Genomic DNA, 27,998 nt, shown 5'->3' with positions numbered 1-27,998 from the left:
CCGATCCGCGGTGGGTCTTCTTTGGACCAGACTTGGCTCTGACCTTTCAAGGCATGAACATAGGACCTCTGGAGGGTGTCCCTTGGTGTTTGGTGCCAGGGCGTTAGCTTTAGGTCTTTTAAGTCCTGTGGGTTGTGAGGTGGGGTACCAGCACGTCCCACAGATGTTTGATCAGACTGGGATCTGGTGTTTGGAGGCCAGGTCGACACCTTGAGCTTTGTCACGTTCCTCAGACCATTCCTGAGCAGTCTTTGTGGTGTGGCATGGGGCATTGTCCTGCTGGACTGTCCTTGCCCAAAGTTTCCCAACAAAACATTGCACTGTTTGATGATCAATGTTGTTCACCTCACCTGTCAGTGGATTTAATGTTTTGGCTGATCGGTGTATGTTTACTTTACATAAACTATAAAACCACAGATGAGCTATAAAAAAATATTCATCTGAATGAATATTTTATTTGGTATTTTTGTCACAAAAAAATTTGCTCTGATCATTTCTGGGTAACATGTACGTTGATGTCATCCAGTGTCAAGTCGTGGCTACTTCAGATGTGAAATCTCAAACTGGGCTCCGTCCTAACTACCATACACCACTGCTCCATGTCTTTTATTTTCTGCTACAGTCCGTCCAACATAAAAACCCAAAAGCAGCGAAGTAACAAAGTGAACTTTTTATTGAGATTCATAAACAGTTGTATGGTGTGGTGGAGCGATAGCACAGCCTGAGTATTTAGCAACCCGTTCTCAGACAGATCAGAACTGAACCTTTCAACATTATGTACATTACAGCGTGTGTGTAATCCACACACACAGAAACAAAACAAAAAAATATGCATGCTTCAGTGTCCATCCAGTCATTCACATAGTCCCTTTGTTAAATTCCTTTCTTTTTAAAAATTAAAATAAATAGCTTAAAAAACACAAACACCAGACAGCTGCTACAATTTGCCACCACCTTACCTTTCTGTAGACGTCCCATGATTCTTTACTTCTCCAAAAGCTTATGGAAATATTTCTATAATAGCTGTTGTCGATGAACTCTTATATCAGTTTATTATGGGAGTGTTGTGAACCATTTCTTTTCCAGAAGTATGTGTTTAAGATCTACAATGTATGTATTCAAAATATCCAACCAATAAAACAAAGACCTCTGTACAGTCTTTCCATTTTCAACAAATTACATACAGAAATTTGTGTTTTTTAATGCATGTCATTTGTTGCCGTAAACTGCCTGAAGCACTTGCTGGATTCATGCGGCTCAGAAATTTATGACACAGTGAGATATCCATGACGTGGAAGAAAAATCCTTACATAACCTGACGACGCCACCGGAGGAAGTGGTGAACAGAAAGAGAAATATACATGGAAACAGAACTGAGCTCCACCGCAGCACATTTCCTACACCGAGTGACAGAAAACCAGCCAGCTTTAGAGATAATAGAAAAGACACACATATCAAAACGCAAAGGCTTCAAAGTGAAGGCATACTCTTTGACTGATGCTTCTTATCTTATCATCAAAAAACTGCAAACAAACAAAAAGTTTGAGGAAAGCTTCAGGATTTCCCCTCACTTATAAATACAATACAGTATAAATAACAGTACAAAAGATTGTAGAAAAAAAAATACAGGGAAGATGCAACATAATCACAGCCTTGTCCTCTTGGTCGTCGAGGTGCGTGGGTAAGGCCTCGCCGAGGATGACTAAAGTACTTCTGATCTGACTGCCTGTACAGTGAGTTTACCAGGAGAGTAGGACGGTTATCTAATTCTAATCATTCTTAAATTTACTTAGACTAATCATATACGTAGAGGTCTAAACGTCTGCAAGAACTAATCAGCAAAATCCTGTAATTCTGTGCCCCAAAGTGAAAAATTCTGTAGCCAGCAAATAAATCAGATAAAGCACCATTTAGGACTTTCAAATGAAAATAAGAGAAGTTTTACGAATTCAACTGTTGTTGCAGAAATTAGTACCAGATTGTGTCATGAAATCTGACAGGCTGCTGATGGTTAACGGCGGTCAAAAGTTCAGCTGTGGCCGAATCCTGTGGACGTGTGTGCAACACTTCGAAGGTCGCATCTTAGACCTACTTAGACTACTACTTAGTCCTGTTCAAGGCCAGGGGCTGGAGCCTATCCCAGCATGCATTGGGTGAAAAACAGGGAAGGATATTGTTGTCAATCTCTCTCAAAGCTAACAGACAAATGCGTTTAACACTGTACACCAACTGTGTCAAGGGTACCATATCTAAACCCTAACGCCAGATAAGAACAGATATTGGACGATCCTGTGAACCCCAGATAAAGTTCAATGATTATGCTTTTTTTAACATCCAATGGCAACAATCTGCCAAATTAACAACATCTGCACATGGCAGCCATGGTATGGATTGTCATCATGGAAAATTGACAATGGTTCAGGTGTGGTTAGGGTTGGGCAACCAAAGCTCTTTTAAAGTAGAGTGGCGCTGACATTTTTGTGGAGGCCAACCCGGAAGTTGACATCAGTCTAGTTCCCTCGTCAAAAAGCCATCAGGATTTTTCAACTGATGGATGGTGTGTGGATGAATGAATTTAACATGGAGTGTAAAAGAGCTTTGAGTGGTTGGAAGACTCAAAAGGCGCAAGTCCATTTACCCTTTGAACAAAATACACCATGGTCTCATGACTTCAATGTCACCACCACAACTAGGCTGTAGAGCCAGGTTCGGCGTGATGACGTCCTGTAGTCTCATTTAGCCACTTGAAAGCAAAGACAAGGGGTACAAGTGGGTCAGCAGGAACCCATCTGAGGCATAGTGACGTATTTTATGCCATAGAAATGAGAAAGTCTCTTAAGCTTGTGCTAACCACAGACCTTATTTCAGGCACCTAACCAGAAACTCATTTAAAAAAAAACCCATTGACTTCAAGACGAGGGAACCTGAAGTGCAAAAATGCTAACTCCTTGCTCTTCATCTCTGCTTCAGACTAGAGGCTGGAGGCTACATTAGCTACTACTAGCCTTACACACCCAACTCTCCAACTGAACTATAGAGTGGTGCAGGAATGAGAACAGTCTACAAAGATCTGGAAAGCTGGCCTCTTTCTAACTCCACACCTGGGGCTGGGTATCATTACTCGATACCTCGAAGGTATCGACCGAGTAACAATGAGTATCAAAACTTCTCCAATCAAAGGATACCTGGATGATCATTTTTGCACCATAGTCTGATCACGGACAGTCCTGACTCCTTGATACTATTCTATATATACTATATATATCCAATTTACTACATGCCACTCCATTCACATTATGGGTATCGAATGAAGTACACGATTGGTATATTGGTATCACTTGAAGGTTACTGGTATCATAATTTACCCAGCCAATGCCCAGCCCACACCCCAAGTTTTTATATTCAAACTTCATACCCTACCCTGACTCAAGTGACATCATTTTAGGACATTTATCAGACACTCTGGAGACACTAGTGGGCTTTATAGAGCTTTTTTCCCCCACCTAAACAGCAGACATCCCCAAAACATGGAAACTCTCTGTTGTATAAGATTAGTGGAGTTCCCCTTTAATCAAACAGATCATCCAATGGTTGCAATGACAAACTATGTGGCTACACCTGGGAGAAGTGAAGATAATGTCTGCGGCTTTGAGAGATGAACGCTTCTATACCTTTTCAACACCTGGCTTAAATGTGTCGGACCTCAATCCAGCTTTAGTGCTCCTTGGTTGCATTTATACTTGGCTTGTTTGATATCAGATAGCTAACTGCCCAAGACGCATGAGGTGGTGAAGTGTAAATGGGCTATCAAGAGTCTCTGATGAACCTGACCTGTGTTTAAAGCGTGAGAGGAAACCCACACGAACACTGGGAGAACATGCAAAGTGTTTTCAAAAAGAACCAAGGCAAATATCTGAACTCAGGACTTTCCTTATGTCAGGCTCAAGTACTAACCACAAAGCGCCACAACCCCATGGGCCACTTATGAGGCAGTAAGTCACTGAGGCACAGTTCCATTACCGGACTACAGATGTAGACAAGGGGCTGGGAATGCTGAGGGTACACCGCGGTCAGTCATTGTCTGAGAGAACATGGTAGACTGTGGAACACATTGGAGTAAAGGTCTTAACTATTGCATATATTACACTGGTTTGTCCAAGGGTTGCTGTACACATTACAAGTATATACCACAAGGGACGGACCGGTTCAGGGAGCCGATCCAGTGATCCCAGGCCCTTGGAGACCTACATGCTGCTTTGCACCAGTCACATTGTCTGAGACAGTAAAGGTTTGAGATGGTGGAGTACCTGCTCCATACAAAGAGCAACACCACGGTGGAGGTACACAGTCAGAGAGAACGAGTTCACCGGTGGAGGACTTGAATAAGGGTACAAGCTTCTCCCATTCAAACAGCAGGATCACTAAAGGTGAAGTACTGCTCGGGCTGAAAGTATTCATAGAACGTCCCCTTCAGTCAGCTGGAGACAGTTTCCATGTGTGCATTCTTTGTCATGAAGGAATAACAAACTTCCTGTTTGCCTGGTCACCATGATCCCCCCTCAGTCTCCACAGAAGGAATCCCAGGAGCCCTTGAGTTGGCATTGATGGCTACTTTGATAGAGGAGACGTGACATCATTGTCTCTGCCTTTGAAAGCATGGCAGAGCAAGAAAGCTTGGAGAGACTGTCGGGAGTTCTTTGTCAGTAACACCGCTGTCCATCCAGAGGGGAACATGAAAGGTCTGCGTCCAGCTACTGTCCTCACTTTGGACTGAACCAGACGGAGACAGAGAATAGGATGGCGCAGGTCCGGATGTAGGCCTTCCTGGACGATACAATACTTCTTGAGTATCCGAACTGGATAAAGTATTGTAGCAGTTGCTGACACTTGAAGGGGATATACCACACCTTTTACCTGGATTTGCTGTCTGTATCTGAATTATACCAAAGGCCAACTGTTAATGAAGTATCCCTACATTCCTCTTTCCACTGTCAGACCTTTCCTATTCCTTAGCAAAAGAAAGACTTTCAGCACTTCTCTCGTGTCTCTGTTCATCACAGAGAGCTTGTTGAAGACATTGACATTGCTTGAAAAAGAAACATAATTGCTATAGTTATCTGAGAGTATAACAAGACAATGTGTGTGGTTGGCTTCAGTATTATTGACATGGATGTATCCCTTCAGTGTTCCAGCTCCTTTACGGCCAGTAAGTCATTGAAATCCTCATAGTTCCTCAGGGCTCAGATTTAGGCTCTATTTTCTTATAATTTTACAGGGCTCTACCTGCACTTAATAAATCATCTGCATATATTTTGACTTCACATTTAGCTTGAAATCACCTTGCAAAGTGCAGGAATCCTTCATCGCCCTCTTTTGTCATGATTTCTTGAACTTCAACCCAAAAGCTAAGTGGTCTAAAAATGTCATCCATCCTTCAGGCTCCTGTTGGTTCTGCAGCTCTAACTGGAGCAAACAGACAATATATATGTATATATATATATATATATATATATATTTATAATTAAAGCATCTTTACATTATTTACAGTTTTAGACGTGATTGTAAGGTTCAACTGATCGCCCCTGAAGCCTTTAAATGGCTGGTGTCTGGCACAAAGCTACATTGCATTTCTTTAATTATTTATGTACCAGATCCCAGTCTCAGATCCTCAGGCAGGTTCCTACTGGAGGTAAAATACCTAATGATCACAATGAAGTAGGCTCTCCAGATTAGAAACCAGTCATGATTGTACCTTTGGCACTGGGGCTAACAGAGTTTGCGACCATCTGAGGAGCTTTTTAAAATCTGCAACCTTTAACTTTGTTAAAGCCGTATTTATAGATTCATCTGAACTGAACAATTTTCATTTAGGCAAACCTGAAGCTTTGTCGTGTATGTGCACTGTTTGCATTATTTGTGCAGTCGTAGTCTCTGTCTATATTTCTCTTAGCTTTCTGTCTGACTTGATTCTTCGTCTTTACAGTATATGAGCACACTGTAGGTTTTATCATGCCTCACTCTTGTCATTAAAATCCTTTCTGTGACTTCAAAGTTTCAACCCAGGTGTAAGCATAAATTTAAAGATAAATTCCAACAAGATCTCAAGTATTTAGCGATCATAATAATGTGTTAAACTTTACGTAAAGGCCTTGTTTTCAGAATCTTCTATAACTGTATTTTTTCATCATCGGATGGATGATCATTTTGGTACGTGCAACTCTGATTGATCTATATATCTGTTGTAGTGTTACTTGTTCTCCAGTCTTTATGATTACAACAAAAATAACCATAGTCCTGCTGTGGTGTACGAAGTGCTGGGTGCAGTCATAAAGATCCTCGTAGCTAGGTGAGAGACTCTAACACACAGTACCGTAACAGTGACGTACATCCACATGACCAAAAACTTTGTCGAGTACAATCCAGGTATCTTTACGACGAGTTAAGCCCACAGGAGCTGCTTTGTTCCCCCCCGCATTTTAACCCACTCAGTGTCACATGGAGAGGGACGCAGTGTTGATTTGTCTGTCTCGTCTGTCTCACTCCAGGCCGAACGTGCTGGTTTCCTCCACCGCGATCAGCAGTTTCTCATACAGCATGGTGTATGAAGGGTACGGAGGCAGGTCCAGACGGTTAAAACAGGTGTGAGCCCTGAGACAGAGAGAGAGGCAGGATGTTAGAGAGTGTGGAGAGTCATGGCGAGAAGAGTAACTGAAGCTCACATCACATTATACGTTTGTTTTGTTTGTTTTAATTCCCCTCGACAAGGAGGATCAAGGACACCAACACAAAGACGTACACAGGAGTGACATGCTGATGAATCTGCAGCATCTGACAAACGCCTCATGCCAGAGAGCAGTGCTGTTACACACAGCCGTTCAATGTTAGGCTTCATTAAATCACCTGTAAACAACACCAGGCAGCTACAGTGGACCACACAGACCCTGACACACACCAGACTGGCTGGCTGTAATTCAATGTTCGGCTTTTTCATGAAGGAGTTCGGTTACCAGGGTTCATCATAGCCTCTTTACCAACTTTCTTTTTAGCACGTTTTATCCTTGACACACATTGTAGTGCAAACTCTGGTGAGAAACAATTACTAAACTATGTGCCTATGTATGTGGTGAGATTGATGAGAATTATTGACAACTGGTTTTCAAACTCTGGCACTTCTCCCTGCTCTGTAGTGAAACCTGAGCTCTGCTCTTTGTGTCTGCCGAGCACGCTTACACGTTAACTGCTGTTGTTTAATTATTTCACCGGCCACCTTGCACTTTTGTGCCAAGGGAACAACCTGCTGTGTCTGAGGGGCGGAGCACTCAACTCAAATGTATTTATAAAGCACATTTAAAAACAACTCATGTTGCCCAAAGTGCTGTACAAAAGGAATAATCTCTAAAAACACACACGAGAGGCAACATAACTGCCAGGTACACAGCTCACACATTCAGAGACACAACACACAGACACAAGTCAGAGAAAACCACGTCAGGGGGACACAAACGCTAATGAATAAAAGTATGTTTTGAGCCTGGACTTAAACGAGTCAATGGTGGGAGGGGATCTGATTGGAAGGGGGTGACACAGCACAGACACAGACACAGCAAAGGCACGATCACCCCTAAGCTCAAATCTGTAGCGTGGGACAGCCAGGAGCCCCAGGTCAGCTGACCTGAGGGACCTGGGCGTAGAGTAAGGGGTTTTGGAGGTCTGTGATGTGGGACAGGGCCAGACCATTTATGGCCTTGTAAACAAACAGGAGAACCTTAAAATCAGTGTGAACTTTACAGGCAGCCAGTGGAGGGAGGCTAAAACCGGGTACCTGTGAGGAGTAGTGACGGCCAAATGAAGCCTCATGAAGCATTTTCTTTATTTTCTGAGCCCACTAGATGGCGCTTTTTGTTCAACAAAAGGTTGAAAGAACACTGAATTGTTATTCTTTGAGCCTCTCTCTTTAAACAATGGGCGCCATCTAGTGGGCTCAGAAAATAAAGAAAATGCTTCATGAGGCTTCATTTGGCCATCACTAGTGAGTAGCATGGCAGCGGTGTTCTGAGGCAACTGGAGGCGGGACAGAGACGACTGACTAATACTGGTGTACAGAGAGTTACAGTGGTCCAAACGGTAAGAGATGAGAGTGTGGGTGACTACGTCCAGGTCTTTGAGGGAGAGAAATGGCTTGATTTTGGATATGGGGCGGAGCTGCTTTCATCAAGCAGGCAGCAGGCCTTTGACTTTTAAGAACAAAGTAATGAGAGTGACACCGTGTGAACAGGGTTAGATACCTGGGTAGTGATGTAACTTTGCCCCACTTCTCGATGCAGAATCGTCGCAGTCCGTTGGATCCCCGCAGTGCGGCGAAGCCTTCGTAGGGCACGCTGGACGTCCCGGTGACAAACTGCAGCAGGCGGAGACGCTGCTCGTTGTTGAAGCGCTCCACGGCAGCCCAGAACCACCGCATCACTATGTGACCATCATGGTAACCTGGTGATTGGGAATCAGGGAGTTAACATGTAAGAGGATAAACTCAAGGAAGGGGCTCAACACGTTGAGCCAACTCTCGAGCAAGCAGCTGATTAGCTTAGCTTAGCACGAAGACTACAAATATAAACTGGAAAAACAACATGTCATGGTTTTGTGGGTGTTATTTGCTGGACCCCTGTCTTTGATGTGCACAGGGACTTTCTTGAGACACACACACCTCCTCTGTACTCAGTGTTGGTCCTCCAGTCACTGAGGTCGATCTCAACTGTACCAGCGATAACTAGCTCCAGCTCCCGCGCGTCAAACACAGACACCAGCCTGGAGTCGACCACCTGAGATGGAGAGAAACAACCAGCAAATGTTTCAGTTGCCTTGACATCGAGTCATAACTGCAATGTGACGCGAGCGAGCATCAGAGACTGAGGGGCTGTACACATGCCGTGTTTCTTGTTCCCTAAAATTCATCGTTTTCAATGCAGACGCATGGCAAGCGCGCTCAAACGCCAGAGTGACACCATCACACGTGCACATGTTATGGTGTCACCAGAGTGACACCATCATGCGTGCACACATTCCCAAGGGCCTATTTTTTAGGGTGCGATGGCTGCACCGTGTTTATTGAGTTGAAGTCAACATTGGCAGCAGAGGATGGTTCAAAGATGGCTGCAAACTATAAAGTACCGCTGAAGTTTGACGAGACCAGACCATACAAGTGTTGGACAAATGAAGTCAACATTTGGATGTGGGTTATTGAACTCGACAAGAAAAAGCAGGTGCTAGCGGTTACATTGGGGCTTTCAGGAAGAGCCAAATCGCCATGGAGATATCCGCAGATAAATGGGACAGTGACAACGGTATGGCGACTTTATTAGCTAAACTGGATGGTGGGTTTCTGAAAGAGGAAACGGCTGTGATACAGTGCTTCTTCAGAATACTTCTCAGTAACTTCAGACACATCCTGGATGTAACAAGAAACTGTAATTTGTAATTAAATGTAACTATAAAAGGTCAATACTGAAATGTGAAACTAGTTGTAACTTTCTAATAATGTTGATAAAATCATTTTCTGGTGTTATAAACCATCTGAGAACGTAAACAGCACCTCATAGAAGCCTCTAACCAGCGCCTCTGTCTGCTGCACCACTCCTCTCTCCACCCTCCACTTGGCCATTCGCTCGATATAATCCTTCTTGTTCTTCTCAGTCACCTGGAGGTTGGCGCCGCCCGACTTCAGCTCCCGCTCTGTCACCTAGAAACACAGGAAGTACTGGGTATAGTTAGTTTTCTAGACATTTTTAGATGCACATAAAGGCCAAAAAACATCTCAACTTTTTAGCGCAAGGCCCAGAGTGGCATAGTTAGTCAATGTGACATTTGGCCCAGGCAGCCAATCAAATCAAAGGCAGGATTTACTACTGTTTTGATGCTGGGAGATTTGGTAGGAACAGTGGAACAATGGCAAACGCAGAAAAGCAGTGATCAGTTATGATGAAGTTCACCCAATTAGTCAAACACTAATAGGTGAACGCATGCACCAAGAGACAGAGACCACATGTGGGCAGGAGACCACCTCATGCTAATTTGCCCAACGCTCGCTGCCAAGGTGTTTTTGTAGTTTCCGCGCCTGTACGGACATGTTGGCGTGATCAGGGTCCGTCATCTCAGCACTATATTGAAGGCTTGTCATTGTGGAAATACATATAGTATTGATATCGTTAAGGACATGCTGATCATCATCATAGCTGATGCGGTCAGCCACAGTGACAAACACTGCAGAAACGCACACACAAACACACACACACTGACCTGGCCAAAGACCTCCTCATTGACGGTGAAGGTGAGGTCCAGGATGTCAGTGATGTCGTTGTCTTTCATCCACTGCAGAGACTGGTGGAACTCCTCGTCCAGATACTCCAGGTCAGACAGGTCAGTCGGCCTGAAGGAGACACACAGAGCTCATATACAACACATACAACCCACAGATCTACACAGTGTCAGTCTGTCGGGACAACATTTGAAATGAAATAAAATAAGTAGAAAAGACAAAAGACAAAGTTCTCATGCGTCTGCAGAACAACAAACATAGTGTGTGTGTGTGTGTGTGTACTGACAGTCTGAGCAGTGCCTTGTAGAAGGGTCTGGTGAAGAAAGCATCCAGCAGGTACTGATGGATCAGAGCCAGGCCCAGGATACGACCACTGAAACGGAACCTGGACACACACGCACATACACAGAGGAGGCAACAACAGAATAAGACAAAATGACACATGGACAAGTAAAACGAGCCGACTGGCCTGATACCAAACAGTTTTCTCCAAAGTCACTTTTATTCTTTGGAACAACACTATTGACATTACTGTCATTCTGCTAAAGGGCATGAAACTAGTATTACATCACATTTTCTTATAGATATATGTCCTTTTTACCGCTCTCTATCACAGACCAATATCAGTCTTTACGTCATATCACATAATCTATGAACCTTAACAGCCAAAAACTAGTGATGGCCAAATGAAGCCTCATGAAGCATTTTCTTTATTTTCTGAGCCCACTAGATGGCACTCATGGTTTAAAGAGAGAGGCTCAAAGAATGGCAATTCAGTGTGCTTTCAACCTTTTGTTGAACAAAAAGTGCCATCTAGTGGGCTCATAAAATAAAGAAAATGCTTCATGAGGCTTCATTTGGCCATCACTACCAAAAACCTCTCAGTTATAAGCACATCTTTAGGGCTGTACACTTTGATGGTACTTTCTAACATATTTGTTAAAAGCCTAATCTGCAATCAAGTACAACTCCATCTCCCTGTTGTAGTTTAGACGACCAATATTCCAACTGAACTTCTGTACTCGAGGGAACATTGTCAGTAATCTGCAGTCCTTCAAATTGTAGAATCAACGAGTGGTGTCAACCGTTTCAAGGCATTGTAGTGACTCAATCATATTTATAGTTACATATAATTATTGATATAAAGTAGTAAAAACTTTGGTCTAAATGTCTGAACAGACCAGGTCATGGTACTCCAGTCTGTCAAAGGTGTACTGCGTTTTTTATTAAACTGAGGCTCTGTACTGAACGACTACAGTAAATGAATAAACACACAAAGTGTTCCAGCTGGTCCAGTGCACAGCAGGCGGTTAGATATCAGCTACACTGTCCTGACTGGTTGAAATAAATCTTACAAACACAGCAATAATGAACACTTAGGTGCAGATGAGTTGCAGAATATTTCACAAAACACTGATTCTTTGTGTGTGTGTGTGAGTGTGTTGTTATTGCACAGCTTACCATTCCAGATGGTTCTCAACAAACGCTGACATGGGGCTGATTTGAACGGTGTATGTATCGTTGGCAGAGTATTCAAACAGGCCGTAGTACGGATTAAACAGCTCCTGAGACAAGAGGAAGAAGAACTCTCTGGATGGACCACTGTAGTCCAATCTGAGGAGACAGACAGACACATTTGGACAGTTAAACTGATGATACAGAATAGAATAGAATATCTTTATTGTCATTGTATCAGGTACAACGAAAGTTCAGTGCAGTCCTTGACAGTGCAAAATGAGCTAATAAATAAATAGTAAAAAGAGAAGACAAGGAACACAATACATTCAGCTCTAGTTTGGTCTCCTGAGAAAATATCTGTCTGTTTAGCTGCTAAATGTTCCACTGTGTTCACCAACTAGTCTCTAACTGTCTGTTTAAGTAGTGTACAGTGAGTTTATCTGAAAATCTGTCGAAGCATCTGTACATGAGTGTCCGTTGCACGCTGCTGGAGACGAGGTTGATGAGAGCAGAGGTGCTGGGCAGAAAAGCAGAACAATGAGCTCAAAGAGTTAAAAGATACCAGAGCTGGGTGACAGTTCTGTAACAGTGACTGTATGTACAGATGGACGTGACAGCGCCTCAGAGTGAAGCCAAAACATCTTGGTCACCCCCTGGTGGCTGGCTGCAGTACAGGTCATAAACTCTGCCCCCTCCATGTCAGCAGGTGGAACATGGACCAAACTAAAAAATCCAAGTACAACTCAAATAAAATTTTGCCTTATCACACTAATGTTTTTTCAAGTGTTCGTTTTTCTGATAGGTTTGGTTTCTGGATATTTGATACTTTAAAAATAGCGGGTTGTCCTGACTGACAGCTGTGTCAGTCAGTTTCCTTGGGATCAGTGGAGCGGATCGCAGCTGGGTCGGGCTGGTGTTTGGGCTGAACCTCGATACTGCTGCTCCACTTCCTGGTCACTACTGCGCAGACTCTGGCACAAAAAGCACAAGATTGCTGCTAAGTAGTGATGGCCAAATGAAGCCTCATGAAGCATTGTCTTAATGAGCCCAAAGAGAGGGGCTCAAAGAATGACAATTCAGTGTGCTTTCAACCTTTTGTTGAACAAAAAGCGCCATCTAGTGGGCTCAGAAAGTAAAGAAAATGCTTCATGAGGCTTCATCACTAGATTGCAGCAGCCATATTTCGGATACTTTGGCTTAATTTTTGTATTTTTGTATCCATCATTTATATAAAAACATTTATTAGTGCAGCATGTTGTAAATAGAGCAAAAAACAACCATGGTGGCAATTTCAATCACATAATTTTGGAGTTTAGAAGCTTAGGAGAACATCGTGACGTACTACACTGCTACACCTTTAGCTGTGTTACATCACTGGTTATGTTTGTGTGTGTTTGTGTGTGTGTGTCTCACCCCTCCTCTCCCAGGAAAGTGACGTAGAGTTTGTTCCTCTGCAGCTCTTTGCGGGAGTACGCCATCACCTGGTTGAAGGTTCCCTCCAGCAAGTGTTCTCTCCTGATCAGCAACCTATAACAACCAGGATGGCTCACATGTTAGTGGTACATTCCCCATGCGCGTTGACAGGACTTTAGAAACAAGCCTCTACTGCACTGCCTCTAAAAATCTTGACTAGGAACCAAAAGGAACGTCTAAAAAATCTTTTAACGAGTAGGATTTTTCACGTCTTATTTACTCAACTGTTCAGTTTCTATACATTTTATTTTCCAATGTGTTCGTCTACATGAAGTTTCAAAGTGTCCTGTGCAAGAGCATGGATATGATCCTGGTGGGGTAATTGTTCATTCTTAAAAGTATTTGAATTTAAATATATTCTCACAACTTTATAACCTCCCCGTCGTCAGTGGTAGCTATGGCCCAGTTGCCGTTGGCCAGAGTCCTGCCGGGGCCGGGTAGCCAACAGGAGACCCACAAACTAATCTACTTTCCCTGCTACAGTATAACAACACAGTATTATGGGCTGTCGACCTTTCACCTTCACTTTGATGGTACTTTACACGTGTATACACCGATCAGACAAAACATTAAAATCACCGACAGGTAAAGTGAATAACAGTGATTATCCTGTTACAGTGCAATGTTCAGCTGGGAAACCTTTGGTGTTGGCATTCACTGAGATGCCACCTAGCACACTCTCAAGTCATGGCAACAGCACTTCCAAATGGCAGTAGACCCTCAGCAGGACAATGCACCATGCCACACAGCATAAACTGTTCAGGAAACGACCTGAGGAACGTGACACAGAGCTCAATGGGATGTGCCAGTACCCCAGATGTAACCTGTCGAGGCATGGACACTGGACCTCTGGGGGTGTCCTGTGGTGTCTGGCACCAGGGCATGGGGGTGCGAGGTGGGGTACCAGCACGTCTCACAGATGCTTGATCAGATCAAGATTTGGTGAATTTGGATGCCAGGTCGACACTTTGAGCTCTTTGTCACGTTCCTTGGACCATTTTTTATGTGTGATTTGAGTCTTACTTGATCTTTCCAGGTCCCTGCCCGTAGCCCTTGGCTTCTAATTTCCTGTAGAAGTTTCTTAGTTTGGCTTCAAAGTCTCTGCGGTAAGGAGCTGGAGCTCTGGCTCTCTGCAGGCCTACACACACACACACACAAAACAGAGAACAGAAATAAATACAGAAAGAAAGTACAATACATATGAGTAGTTAAAATGGAACACTGCGAAAGATTTTTGTATAAAATGAAAGAGTGAGATTGAAAGTAGTAATATCAATAAAATCTTAACGATACCCATCCCTGCTTTTGACCACCAAAATCTAATCAGTTCATTCTCGAGTCTGAGTGAACATTTGCGCCAAATTTGAGGAAATTCCCTCAAGGCGTTCCTGAAAGATCATGTTTACAAGAATGGGATGGACGGATGGACAACCCTCTGGCCACGGCTGTCGCCAGCGCGGAGGCTCATATATAAAAAAGATCCAAGAGTCAGAGAGGGTTGAGTGACCTCTGCAGGACGTTTCTGACAGTCAGACGGACTGATGTGGAAAACTTCAGCTGAGCTTCATACAGAAAATAACACAACTAATGAATGAGGCACAATTACAAGCCAGGCTTCCCTGCTGTGACCCAATTTCCTTTTATAGACCCCCCCATCAATAACATGCGCACACACACACACACACTGGCCTGCTTGAGGCCTACTGGAGCTCATTAAGATAACATTAGTGCACCCTAACAGAGCACAGCAGGCTCTGTCAAACAACAATGATTACCGTTATAAGGTTTCACTGTGTGTGTGTGTGTGTGTGTGTGTGTGTGTGTCTACCCACTGAGTGCTTCAGATAGCATACTTGATTCATGTGGACCTCCTCTGTCAACAGAGCATCCACTTCACTTGTGTACGTGAGTACCTACAATCCAGTTCTGTCAGAACTGAAGCAGCCTCTTGGATGAGAGGTGAAACGTCAACAAACTCAAGCAAGTCCAGCTGCCTACGATACAGAGATTGAGATTACCATGACCTGGATGACTGAGAACCTTCACCAATGAGAGTGCCTACAGTGTGTGTTAGATTTTGGGCAGATAATAACACACGTGGAGGTGAGGGATGTGTTTAGAGCCAGGGGGAAAAAGTCTAGAAAACCTCTGTATCTGCCATCTTACCTTCATTCAGTTTGTATGTACCTGCTCCCTGACCACTGCCCATTATGGACACCATCATGTATGAAATAAACTATAATGTTCTGTGTATGTGAGGTTAATACTGATGTATAACGTTGGCTGTTGAACACGTGGTTCTGAACAATAAAAACAACACAGCTACAGCTGGCTGCAGAGATCACACATTACCAAATATTATGGACAGTCTGCACTTCTGCAGGGTTCACCAAGTTCATTTCAATAATTTTTAGGACCTTTTTAAATAGAATGCAATTAAATATCTATCTCACGATCACACCAGCCAAAGTATGACTATATGATGGGAAACCACCAGGGACTACATGGCCTAGAATCAGTTGTTATATCACAGTTTTTCCTTCATCCACTATCTGTAACGGCTTATCCTGTTCAGGGTCACGGGGGGGTGGAGCCTATCCCAGCTGACACTGGGTGAGAGGTGGGGTTCACCCTGGACGTCTGAAAAACTGTAAATCAGAACGTAAGTACAGAGAGTTGCTGACTAGAGATGATACACAGTCTCATCTAGTTGCACTGGTGTGAAGCAGCAGGTTTTTAGAACGTTGCAGAACGGCACGTTGCAAGTAGTTGCCTGTTTCCAAGTCGTCTCAATGCCACTATGTGGTCTGAAGTGGGCTTACTTAGTGATGGCCAAATGAAGCCTCATGAAGCATTTTCCTTATTTTCTGAGCCCACTACATGGCGCTTTTTGTTCAACAAAAGGTTGAAAGAACACTGAATTGCCATTCTTTGCTCAGAAAATAAAGAAAATGATTTATGAGGCTTCATCTGGCCATCACCACTTTCGTGAGCTGCTTTCTAAAATGTCAGAGAAAGGTTGGTGAGCTCACTAAGCTGTTGCTGTATTGTTACAAAATGGGATAAACTAGTAAACGTCTCAGATGTTTGTAAGAGCGCCACACAGAAATTGTCTGTCATGGCAGCCATCAGCTCACGTCAGCAACGACAGGGTGCGATCCGAATTGCATACTTTTTCATTGTGCTTTTAGTAGGTACTACAGCTGCCTTTACAAAGTACATACTATTGCATACAGTTGACACAATCAGGACATACTACTTTCTCATAACATCACGCCCTGAACTTTGATCCTCTTGCTTTCATATCCATTTTAAATCTTCCATAGAATGGTCCTGTATAATTTCTAGATCAGATTTACATTATACAGGAAGCTTTAAAACGAGACTGTCCCCTGTTACGTAATGTATGCACGTTTTCATTGACACCCATCACCTTTCTGCAGTAACAAGGAACTTTACATTCCAGGGAGGTTTGATGTGACGTCTCAGGCAAAGCAACTGTGAACTCCAAACATGCGTGACTGACATGCTGGAAGACGTACCAGGAGAGTTCTGCGGTGAGGAGGCGGGGGAACAGCGAGGAGAGAAGCTGAAGCCGGGGTGGATGGGGTGAGGCGGAACATAAGACATGATCTCCTCTTCAAATAAGCTGCGAGAGCAGGACACAGAAAAGCACAGAAGACATTATTTCTCTGCACCACAGAGAGTCTGAGCATTAGCTGTGTGTGAATTCAGTCACTGAATGAGCGAGTACATAACTGTGAAAGAAAATAGATGTTGTTGCCCGCGATGGGTAAACTAAAGTGTGTGCTTTACCTTAACAGGATGACGAGGTCTGCATCACATGACAACTTCTCCACCCCCTGAGTTCCTTCTGTCCGAATATAGTGGATCTTCTCCCTGAACAGTCAACAAGACAAAGACCTTTTTAGTCCCAAATACTCAATGCAACTAAATACGTGAGTTTGGTAGTGAGATGCCTCCTCCCTGACCTCTTGAGCTCTGTTATCAAGAAATATCAGCTTTTGGCAATCTTCACTATCAAAAGAGCCTTTTCTGGCCCCAAAAAATCTGCATGGAGCTGCAAAGTATATTTGAGCCCTATAATGAAGGTAACTAAATTAGCCTATCAACAATAATAATACGTCTAAATAAGCATCCATTTAGGTTTTACCAAAAAGGTGGCGACTCTGCAGTGGGCTATTTATGTTTATTTGGTATTTTAGTTTTGCAGCATTGGCGGTAAAAGCAAACAAATCTCTTCACACACTGATAAATTCTGTATTTTCTTTTGCTTTTTTGGATCTGGAATTCACAGCTAGCCTTTAGTGAGACTCAAGTTGTGCCACTGCTGTTAAGGTTCAGCAATATTTAAAGGAGAAGGTGCCAGGCCGTAGGCGTGTGATGCACATTTAAGTTGATGAAATGTTAATAAATAAATTATTCGGTGTATAGGTTACACATTTTTACAATTGGAGAATGTGAAATTACTTTAGGCCTCTCACAATGATGTATGAAAATGTCAAAAAATAAACTGTTCATTTCCATAAAAGTTTCAGTTTCAGTCAGAGCCACTGAGAGAGGGGCTAAAGAGCTTCATCTGCCTCCAGAGCTGCAGGTTGCCTACCCCTAGCTGGATCTGTATTCAGGGAATAAAATGCAAAGTAATTTCGTGATCAAAATTTATATTCATACAGTTCCAATCAATCATCCCCACAGCTTGGTGCAGTAGAAGAAGTGATGAGGGGGGTGTACTAATAGGTAGAAGGGTAGGTTATCAAGGAGAAATGGGTATAATCTCTCATATATTCCAGTAGCTTTTTGGCTGATAGGTGGGTAATGTAGAAGGCACAAGCACTTTTGTTCCAACAATATGTTTGTGTTTGGTAAGTAACATCTGGAGTTCTGGAGGTATGGTAACCAAGCAAATCACTCAAGAACGCAAGCTATCATGTGTTTTTGTACCAAAATTAAAATGAACAGTTACTAGTGGCTTGTACTGTTTCTATGCTGTGTGACATTTGCACTGGAAAAGACAAAAATTGGAGGAATCATCATTCCTCTTTCCCCTTCACACGTTTGTCGCTATTCCTTGGGTGACATACAAGTGACGTCATCAGTCATCAATGCCATCTGACCCAGACGGTGACAGAATTGGTCCGACTTGTCGAGCCCCAAATCATCCTCAGAATGAGCTCAACAGTCTTAATGTGTTTCGCTGCCTTTAACAGCTCCTTCAGAAATATAATTGTAGTGATTTTGGTGCCAATGTGTATTTATTTAGTATTCAGAGGGCAGCGTTGGCCCAAAGGTTGTAAAAGCATGATTCTGAACAGATGGTTGTTGGTTTGATCCGTGAACTGGCTGTTTAAATGTGGGCGGGGACATTGCTCCAGTGAAGCTGCTCAGTGGCCAACAGAGTGTTTCTGAAAGAGTCCTTTGGTAAAAAAAAAAAAAACCCTATTTGTGTAAAAGTGTTCTTAAAGAAATAGTCGGTTATGAGCGTTAACAGTCGAGTGTGCAACAAGGCCTCATATATCTGCAAGAGAGTTTTATTGACAGCTTTCACACCAGCCTCAACGAACTGAACCAAATGAGCAAACAAGCCAAAAAAATGATGTAAGTGTGTGTAACAACATGAAGAGTCTTTTCTTGATGGTAGTGATGGCCAAATGAAGCCTCGTGAAGCATTTCCTTTATTTTCTGAGCCCACTAGATGGCGCTCTCTGTTCAACAAAAGGTTGAAAGCACACTGAATTGCCATTCTTTGAGACTCTCTCTTTAAACCATGAGCGCCATCTAGTGGGCTCAGAAAATAAAGAAAATGCTTCATAAGGCTTCATTTGGCCATCACTACTGTTGTACTGAGAAGCTGTTGTGCTCATCTGTATGTGCTGTGTATAACTGTAGCTGATGAGAAGCAGCCTGGTGTGCTCTTGATTTAGTGCTCATATACTGGTGCATTTTGCTGTTTGATCTATCAGAGTCTTATTTGTTCCAGTAATCTACAGAACACAGTAAATCCCTCCGCAGAGTAGCCGTACTGTATTCTAGCCGGCTGTGATATTTGGTTTTGATACCCATGTGGGGGTTTGATTTGGTGAACTGACACTCTCAGTCCTTGAAGAGTGGAGCATACCTCAGTGCATGGTTTCTGCTAAGGCTGGGCTGTCGCTCCTGCAACATGTCAAATATGTTCGGCTGTCGGAGGAACGCCACGATCTTGTCATTGTACGCTAGTGAGAGAGAAAGAAACAGAGAAAAGCAGTCAGACATGAACACTAAAAAAGTGAGAGGCCGATCGTGGCTTTAAATGAATGATGAGGTGTTCTGACTGTGCCTACATGGAGCGGTCAGCTGTGAGTTGTTGTGCTGGCTTCGTATGGCGGCTACCAGGCTGTTTCCAGGCCGGGCCATCAGAGACGCCCCCCGACTCCTGGACACATCAGAGGCCTGGGAACACACACCAACAGGACACACTTTTCACTGACTTCTGTTAAGGCTCTATGAGCTGAAAGCTGACGCTGATTGACTGTGTTTCTAGATAATGTCAACATGTCAGCAACACACAGTCACCTCAACATCAGTGTCTACTTGTTAATGCATGTGATGTGCACATTATTTAACACTGCTGGTGTCATGTTAATAGTACCAGCTGATATCCTGCATGAAACTTCCATGTTTTTAATGTTCTTTAGCTGAACTGATGTTGAAATTCACAGTGAACTTAGTTGTAGAAGTTTATTATTATGTTTTAAAATGAGGTCTGGTGATATTCTGTATTTGTGTTCTTTCCAACAAATCAAATGTGCACCCAAACTAACAATAGTACTATTACTTAGTGATGGCCAAATGAAGCCTCATGAAGCATATTCTTTATTTTCTGAGTCCACTAGATGGCGCTTATGGTTTAAAGCGAGAGGCTCAAAGAATGGCAGTTCAGTGTTCTTTCAACCTTCTGTTGAACAAAAAGCACCATTTAGTGGGCTCATAAAATAAAGAAAATGCTTCACGAGGCTTCATTTGGCCATCACTACTATTACTGAGTCTTTTGTGGATATGAAATCATATATTAGTGAGCTGTCTTTTTGGATTCATGGCTTCCGTAGGAACCAATGCCACATCAGCTTTTAGAGAGTACCTCCAACTACATTTATTGCACTACTTTACACAATACTTACTAATAAAAAGTAAGAGCTGAAAGGACACGAGCAGAGACTGTAGTCACACCAGGGCTGAGTTTGAACAAAGGAAATATATATGGATTCAAATCCATCTCGTGGGTAACTCTGAATCGCTACTACAGGTGTGTGGTTACCTCTCCAGCGCTGTAGCTGCGTAGTCTCTGCAGATGTTGTCTGTGGGCGAGGTGGCCGGGCAGCCGGCCATTCTGCAGAGGAATGCGAGGGTCGATGAAGGTGGTGGCTCGACTGTTGTGGTCCACAAAGAAGGACTGGAGGACAGGAAAAAAATGTACAGTATATATTGGGACAGTATATAAAGGGACTTTAAAACTGGTGTAATGTGTGGTCTCTTTCTGGTCCTTTTCAGCACACGTGCAGCTGAGTTTTGTGATAACTGTAGCGGAGCAGTGTTTTTTTGAGGAAGACCAGATGGTAAAACATTACAATAGTCAATTCTGCAGGTAATAAAAGTGTGCATTAGTGTCTCTGTGTTGGCTCGAGAGAGAAACAGTCCCACTCTGGCAATGTTCTTAAGACGATAAAATCCAGTTTTGGCTCAACTTCTAATATGTGTTTCAAAAGTAAGATTTGAATCAAAGATAACTCCAGGTTTTTAACCCGTCGACAGGGTTTTAGTGCCAGTTTAACAGTTTTGTGCTGAGCTTCTACCTCTGAGCTTCAGGACCAATAGCTAAGACCTCGGTTTGTCCTGGTTGAGTTGAAGAAAGTTTTCTGCCATCCAGGACTTGATATCTAAAATTAGTGATGGCCAAATGAAGTCTCATGAAGCATTTTCTTTATTTTCTGAGCCCACTAGGTGGCGCTCATGGTTTAAAGAGAGAGGCTCAAAGAATGGCAATTCAGTGTGCTTTGAACCTTTTGTTGAACAAAAAGCGCCATCTAGTGGGCTCAGAAAATAAAGAAAATGCTTCATGAGGCTTCATTTGGCCATCACTATCTAAAATACATCAAAGAGTGCAATATAGGACAAAACCTAGTGTGTGTGTACATACAAATACACCCATACTTATGTTTAGTAGACAGTGTTGGGGGTGACTCGTTATAAAAGTGTTGGACAAAGAAAATTTGGACAAGAGCAGAAGCTTCCTCATACAAAGAGCTGCTCCTAAAACCGTTCGGAGTAGAGAGGAGGACTTTTAAGAGTTTCTTAATCAGAGGGGAACATGGTGGAAACACAAAGAGGTCAGAGAAATATTCTACAAACACTGGATGACAGTGAGTACATGAAATGCTACAGATTAGATCATGGAGGAATAATATGTGTGGTTGATGTCAATCGGGATACACACATTTCCCACTTAATGCTAGCAAGCAATAAAATGATGATGAAACACTAAGATATTTGAAAAACTGTAAAAATGCAACAGTGCGGCAGTGATGACTTGAGTCTGTTTGTGAATATGGCGCCAGATTTTTATTTTCTTGCCTCTTACCTCTCAGGGCTTCTGTCCTGTGTCTGTCACAAGACTGCCTCTCATGTTATTTATGGGTGTCAGGAAGAGGTTTCTTAGCTTCTAACTTCATGTAACTCTTTATATCTCCCACAGTACAGCTCTGCTCTGATGACATTTCACTGGCAACTGTGTTTTTCTTATCTTTCACATTTTGTCTGCTGGTGTCCGGGAGCAGGAGTTGTTGCTTTGTGGTGTAAAATTCTTCCTTTTAACTTTTGGTAACATACTTTATTTTTAAAGAAACCTGCCTGGCTGCCTTCATCAGGCTGAAATGAGCAATTTACAAGTTTGTGCAGTTAAGAGTTTGTTAAATCTGACACAGACCTCACAGAGAAACGTAAGAGAGCTCAGGGTTGAGAGTCTGAAAATGTTCTTACAGGAGGCCAAAAATCTTTTGTGTTTGTAAAAACAATAGTTAAAACACAAAAGGAGGACGGTAAATGTAAATTTAATGCATTAGATATCACAGATATTCTAAACTACATTGCATTTGAGTGTATTTGCATTTGCAGGTTTCATTTTCTGTTCATCTACAGTACACATGACGAACTCTGACCTTCTCTGGGCTTCAGACAACATAAAACAACATAACTAAACAGCTGAACATGATCGATGCAGTGTGTTGCCCTTGGTTCATTTAGCTTTGCTAGCACTTCCCAGCATGACGCACTGCTCTTCTGCAGATGTAGCCTACCTTGCCCTGGGGGTCGGTCTTGATCTCCCAGCCTCTCGGCAGCTCTAGCTGAGTGTCTGTGAACTTGTTGAGGAAAACCACCAGGTCCCGATTATGTTGGTAACGCTCAAAGTTCCTGGCATCGCGACGCACCTTCAGGATCATGTGTTTCACACAACTGCTGCTGGTGAACATCCGGTAGGCTGCCTGAAGAGACAACATCTGCAAGTTTACTTTGACATTCAGAGAAGTTAATAAAGCACTGTGTCACTGACGGGGAAATCTGTTCCACCTCTGGTTTTATAATTACAGTCTAAAAGTCTGTACTGTTTGTTGTAAACCTTACCAGCTTTAAACTGACTTTTAATGAGGAGCTGTGAGCGTGGACTGAGGTTAATGCAACTTTTAAAAAAATCCGGATCTAAATGAGAAGCGTTAAATCATGCTGTACTGTTCTAACCCTAATCCTAACACTGACTATTTCAACATATAAAAAAATCAGAGAGATAAACTGTCATGTGATCTGAGCTGCAGCAAAAACTGTAAGTCAGTACAACACAGTGATACATTAAGTGTGTGTCGGACTCACGTAGTTACTGTGCAACACAGTGAAGAACTCTGGGTGTGTGATGAACTTGACGGCAGGTGACTGAAGGAGATTGCTGACCTTCTGGTGATTGACAGGAGAGGCGGGGCCTGCAGACACACAACAGGTGAGTTACCTGCTGCATTATTATTTTTAAGCACTGACACAGGTTGTGACTGAAGTCTTATTATTTAACAGTAGAAAGTTCTGCGTCCGGAGATAAACAACTGTGAATTACTCCGACACAAAACAGAGCCAGCGTTTATGTCTTCAGTGATGATGTCACTATACCTGGCGGGGCAGAATCAGGATCGGTCTCTGTGCTGCTGCTCCGCTCCAACCTGGGGCTCCCTCCGTCCTCCTCTGTGGCCATGGTCCTCTGGATGTTCTGGTACCTGCACAAACAACAGCAGTCTGTACAGCAGATGTCACTGTAGGACCTTTATGCAGCTCAGAATACTGCACTGACTGCTTCATTTCCTCGATTCAGCTCTGTTCAGTTCAATGATATTGTTTGTTTGACAAAAACACAACAAAACAAAGATATTCAGATTAATTTTGAATTATAATTTCGATGCATTCTGATATTCTGTATTTAAGAGGGTGTTTTTTTACAACAGGTTTTCTAGGTTTAAATATTAATATACATACATGTACTATACGAGTCACCTACTGTGAGTAAACTAAGTCATTGCATAGACCATATTTATCCCATTACTTTGCACTATTAAACACCCTTGCACTACATATATCCTTGTTTACAATTGTTCATTATTGTGTTATATACTGTATCACCCCTTCTTCAGAACTGGGACAAAATGTCCTACCAGAAAAAAACTTAATTCCATTTCTGAGGGGGAAACATTATTTTATATATTTATTATATATCTTTTTTTATACAACAGTTAGTTCCAGCCCTGCAATCTGATTGGTCGAGAGACAGTAAAACCGTGATGATAATGGAGTACAACATCACGGTTATTTCACTGTGTATGTATCACTCTGCCTCACAGCTGATTGCAATCAACAATCAAATCAAAACTGACGGTTAGTGTCAGTTAGGTCAGCAGTTGCGTTGTAGGCTAATTAATTCATCCACTGTCAAACAGCCAAAAATATGGATTTATTTCCTAAAATAAGTTTTGAATTGAACTATGAATGGTCATCAGAGGAAGATGAGGGAGAGGAGAAGCTGAATCCATCTGAGCACACATCCAGGTTTGTCAGTGTTTCATCAGCGGAGCTCAATGACTTGGAGAAAAGCAACATACTGTCAGATCAGAAGGCAGAGTCGGCTGTGCCTGTGAAGCGACAGTCCACCATGCAGTCACCAGAGACTTATTTCACCGGCTGCACAATTAATGGACATGTGCAGATAAATGTGTATAAAGAGTAAGTGCCTGGCGCACTATGTCTGCGTTATATAGCAACGGTGACAGCGGAGTCCTGAGGGAACTATTTTTGTTGGCGGAAGACAAATAAAATGCTTAAATTATCTATTTTGTCCTCATTTTTCAACATTTCTTAATCAGCCTTGCTTATTTAACTGTTGAACTGTTGTATAAAAGCAATATCACACTCGAGCTCGTGATGTTGTACTGTGTACTCGTGTGATATTGCTTAAATGAATTAAATACATGTGATTTATAAAATATTTCGATCTGCTTTTATTTCTTTTACTTCTAAACTTGCCCTGTGCCAGACAAGAATTCAGAACTTCAAACTATTTCAAGATGTATTAGAAATCTAAAACTAACAGTACATACTGATTGGACGACTTTAATCATCTTTGTCTGAAAGTATATTTTTGGGAAAATCGTGGCCCTTTAAAGATGTGTCTAAGATTTTTGTCAACTCTGTCAGACTTCTACAAAAACATCATGTAATAAGGCATAAAAGGAGTTCTGTCTCACTTCCTGGTTTCCAAAAAGGCGGGAATGTTGCTCAAGTACTGGTAAGTTCTCACCGTATTTACTTGCCTTAACGACACATCACCCCAGTCCTGGCTGAATTACACTGGCTCCCTATTCAGTACAGAATTCAGTTTAAGGTTCTATTAAATATTTTCATCCCTACACAGTCTGACTCCGCCTTACATTTCACAAATCATAACCCCCAATTCTGCTCCAAGATGCCCCAGATCAGAAAACCAAATGTTGTCAAAAGTCTCACGGTCCAGGCTTAAAGCAAAAGGTGATCACGCTTTTACTAATTTAGCACCAAAGTTATGGAACAAACTCATCCTTTACAAATAAAGTTTATCAGGGCTGCCTCGATTTAAAATTTTCCTAGTCTACCAATAGTCGTCATCCAGGGCCATTAGTATATTTTTGGAGGAGCAACACAATGGTTTGAGTTGACAACATTTTTAACACTGTGCTACATTACAGAGAAATACAAAACCGTACTAATGAACTTTCATTAATCTACATCCTGACCCTCTCCTATGGTCATGAGCTCTGGGTTGTGACCGAAAGAATGAGGTTGGGAATGCAAGTGCCCAAAATGAGTTTCCTCTGTGGGGTGTCTGGGCTCAGCCTTAGAGATAGGGTGAGAAGCTCAGACATCCAGAGAGAGCTCGGAGTAGAGCTGCTGCTCCTTCACGTCGAAAGGGGTCAGTTGGTGGTTCAGGCATCTGATCAGGATCCTCCTGGGCGCCTCCTGTTAGAGGTGTTCTGGGCACGTCCCACTGGTAGGAGGCCTCAGGGCAGACCCAGAACACGCTGGAGGGATTTTGTCTAGTCTGGGAAAACCTCGGGATCCCCCAGGAGGAGTTGGAAAGCGTTGCTGGGGAGAGGGACGGCTGGGGTTCTTTGCTTGGCCTGCTGCCCCCACGACCCAGCTTTGGATAAGTGGTAGAAAATGGATGGATCTCCCTCCGCCACAGGATCTTACAATCCTGTCATGTCACCCAACCTATTAAGTTTTGTCTTGTCTAGTCTCACCTGTCATGTCTGGCTTCACTTTAAAAGCATTGTCATAGCATGCTAAATTGGTGTGTTGGAACATCTTCAAAATGTTCTTTTCAGTAAGTGAGAAAAAAGACCCTTTAATTGCCTAAAAAGAAACAAATACTGTTTAAAATATTGACCTGAACACATGCCACATGACTGATACAGGCTACAGTGTGGACTTTGACATCAAGGTCTAAACAAGAGAAGTTTCTCAATATTTTTTTTTTCTATTTAATTGCTATTCCTGCCGTTTGATTTTTTTGGTTTATAAACGAGTGTCTGATGATCGTCACAATTTGAGCTTTATCTCCACTCTAATCGCAGTCTTACCTTCTGTTGAGTTGTTCCATCTGCTGTGTGGATCCTGAGCGGGGGATGCCGTGGTTACACTTGCCCCCGTGGTTCGGTCTCTGCCAGGTCGTGGTCCGGTTGACGTGGTCCACATAGAAAACTCTGCCGTGGCTGTCGATGCGAGCCTCCCAGTCTGTTGCAACAGAGGGGTTGGAGTGGAATTAGACTAAGTTACTTGCTATGTTTCTATTTCGACGTTAAGAATGTGTTCGTCACTCATAACAGGTAATTGGATGTGAGCAAACCTTTTCTTAAATGTCGTTAACGCTGCATACCAATGAGAAGAAGCTCTAGGTTGTTATGTTCTTTGGTTGTTGCTGGTAATGCTTTCTACTTTTCAATGCCCCGTTTTTTTCTGCTGATCAGTTTAAAACAAAATACAAGATCTGAAGCTTCCTTTCAACTGCACACACAATAAGACACTGCATTATTTTCAGAAAGCATATTTAGATATATTACAAATTCTCGGGGGGTCACATGATGCTTTCTTTTGTAGTGATGGCCAAATGAAGCCTCATGAAGCATTTTCTTTATTCTATGAGCCCACTAGATGGCGCTTTTTGTTCCACAAAAGGTTGAAAGCACACTGAATTGCCATTCTTTGAGCCTCTCTCTTTAAACCATAAGCGTCATCTAGTGGGTTCAGAAAATAAAGAAAATGCTTCATGAGGCTTCATTTAGCCATCACTACTCTTTTGCCAACCTCCCGCCACCACCATATACATATTTACTCCTCGGAGTGGTTTTCACCTCTGTACGGACTTTTTACCACTGGCTTACTACTTTCAAACATGTCTGGTTCCGTTTCGACCCAAACTCAACGTGATTCTCTGACCAGAACTCGCTCAGAGTTGAAGACACTCCATTCTGCTAGTATGGAGGCTACTAGCCAACATGGCGCCACCACCTGCGAGGAAAAAACTTGGCTACTCGCCTTCCAGAGGATGTCAGACAGAAAATCTGTGCTTTAATGGAGCTTAACTTCACCGAACTGCACCAGACTCTGCTGGGAATTAAAAGGCATATTTAGGACGACACAGAGGAAGAATCCTGTATTTTGGATGCCGAAGACTACCCCGCCTCTCTGTCTAACAAGATCACAGCCCTCAAAAAGAAATGAAGATACTGCAGTGGCAGGGAGAACATAAGGATCATCGGATTCAAAGAAGGTATAGAGGAACAGCATCCAGATAAATCCAAACCATTGTCAAGTACAATCAACAGAGCGCACAGGTTTCTTGGCATGCGGAAAGAGGAATATTTTACACCAGTGAATATCAAGCTGCATAATTTCAGTGACAAACACACAATCATGGCAGCAGTAAGAGAAAAAGGCAAGCTTTTTCGCAACGGAAACCAAATCTACATTCGGCAGGATCTCTAAACCCAGGTGAGGCAGACCCAACAGGAGTTTAATGAGGTTTGCTAGCGTCTCATCTGGATGCACTCCCCAGCCAGCCTGTGTTGTACACACAATGTGGGAGTTCATGACAGACTGGGACAAATGAAAAGAGAGAATATTACAAGTTCTCATA

The 27,998-nt window shown here is 42.8% G+C and overlaps 1 protein-coding gene across 4 annotated transcripts in view; it reads right to left on the bottom strand.

Moving 5' to 3' along the window:
* Positions 1-655: 655 nt before the first annotated feature.
* Positions 656-27,998, bottom strand: part of hecw1a (HECT, C2 and WW domain containing E3 ubiquitin protein ligase 1a) — a 97,306-nt gene continuing 69,963 nt past the window's right edge. For all 4 annotated transcript variants that reach the window (XM_033638844.2, XM_033638846.2, XM_033638843.2 and 1 more), the window contains 18 exons: positions 26,443-26,596; positions 23,450-23,553; positions 23,162-23,268; positions 22,594-22,779; positions 20,559-20,693; positions 19,585-19,693; positions 19,380-19,476; positions 17,057-17,140; positions 16,783-16,889; positions 14,264-14,378; positions 13,181-13,294; positions 11,771-11,923; positions 10,596-10,694; positions 10,291-10,420; positions 9,587-9,733; positions 8,702-8,816; positions 8,286-8,484; positions 656-6,648 (listed from right to left, as the gene is read on the bottom strand). In XM_033638844.2, the coding sequence (XP_033494735.2) occupies positions 6,537-6,648; positions 8,286-8,484; positions 8,702-8,816; positions 9,587-9,733; positions 10,291-10,420; positions 10,596-10,694; positions 11,771-11,923; positions 13,181-13,294; positions 14,264-14,378; positions 16,783-16,889; positions 17,057-17,140; positions 19,380-19,476; positions 19,585-19,693; positions 20,559-20,693; positions 22,594-22,779; positions 23,162-23,268; positions 23,450-23,553; positions 26,443-26,596 (2,267 nt within the window). In that variant the 3' untranslated portion in view covers positions 656-6,536. The remainder of the gene's footprint in view (positions 6,649-8,285; positions 8,485-8,701; positions 8,817-9,586; positions 9,734-10,290; positions 10,421-10,595; positions 10,695-11,770; positions 11,924-13,180; positions 13,295-14,263; positions 14,379-16,782; positions 16,890-17,056; positions 17,141-19,379; positions 19,477-19,584; positions 19,694-20,558; positions 20,694-22,593; positions 22,780-23,161; positions 23,269-23,449; positions 23,554-26,442; positions 26,597-27,998) is intronic.

The sequence above is a fragment of the Epinephelus lanceolatus genome, chromosome 20 (genome assembly GCF_041903045.1).
Source record: "Epinephelus lanceolatus isolate andai-2023 chromosome 20, ASM4190304v1, whole genome shotgun sequence".
Lineage (NCBI taxonomy): Eukaryota > Metazoa > Chordata > Actinopteri > Perciformes > Serranidae > Epinephelus > Epinephelus lanceolatus.
Note: the sequence above shows the minus strand (reverse complement) of the source record. Positions and strands in the feature narration are given on the sequence as shown.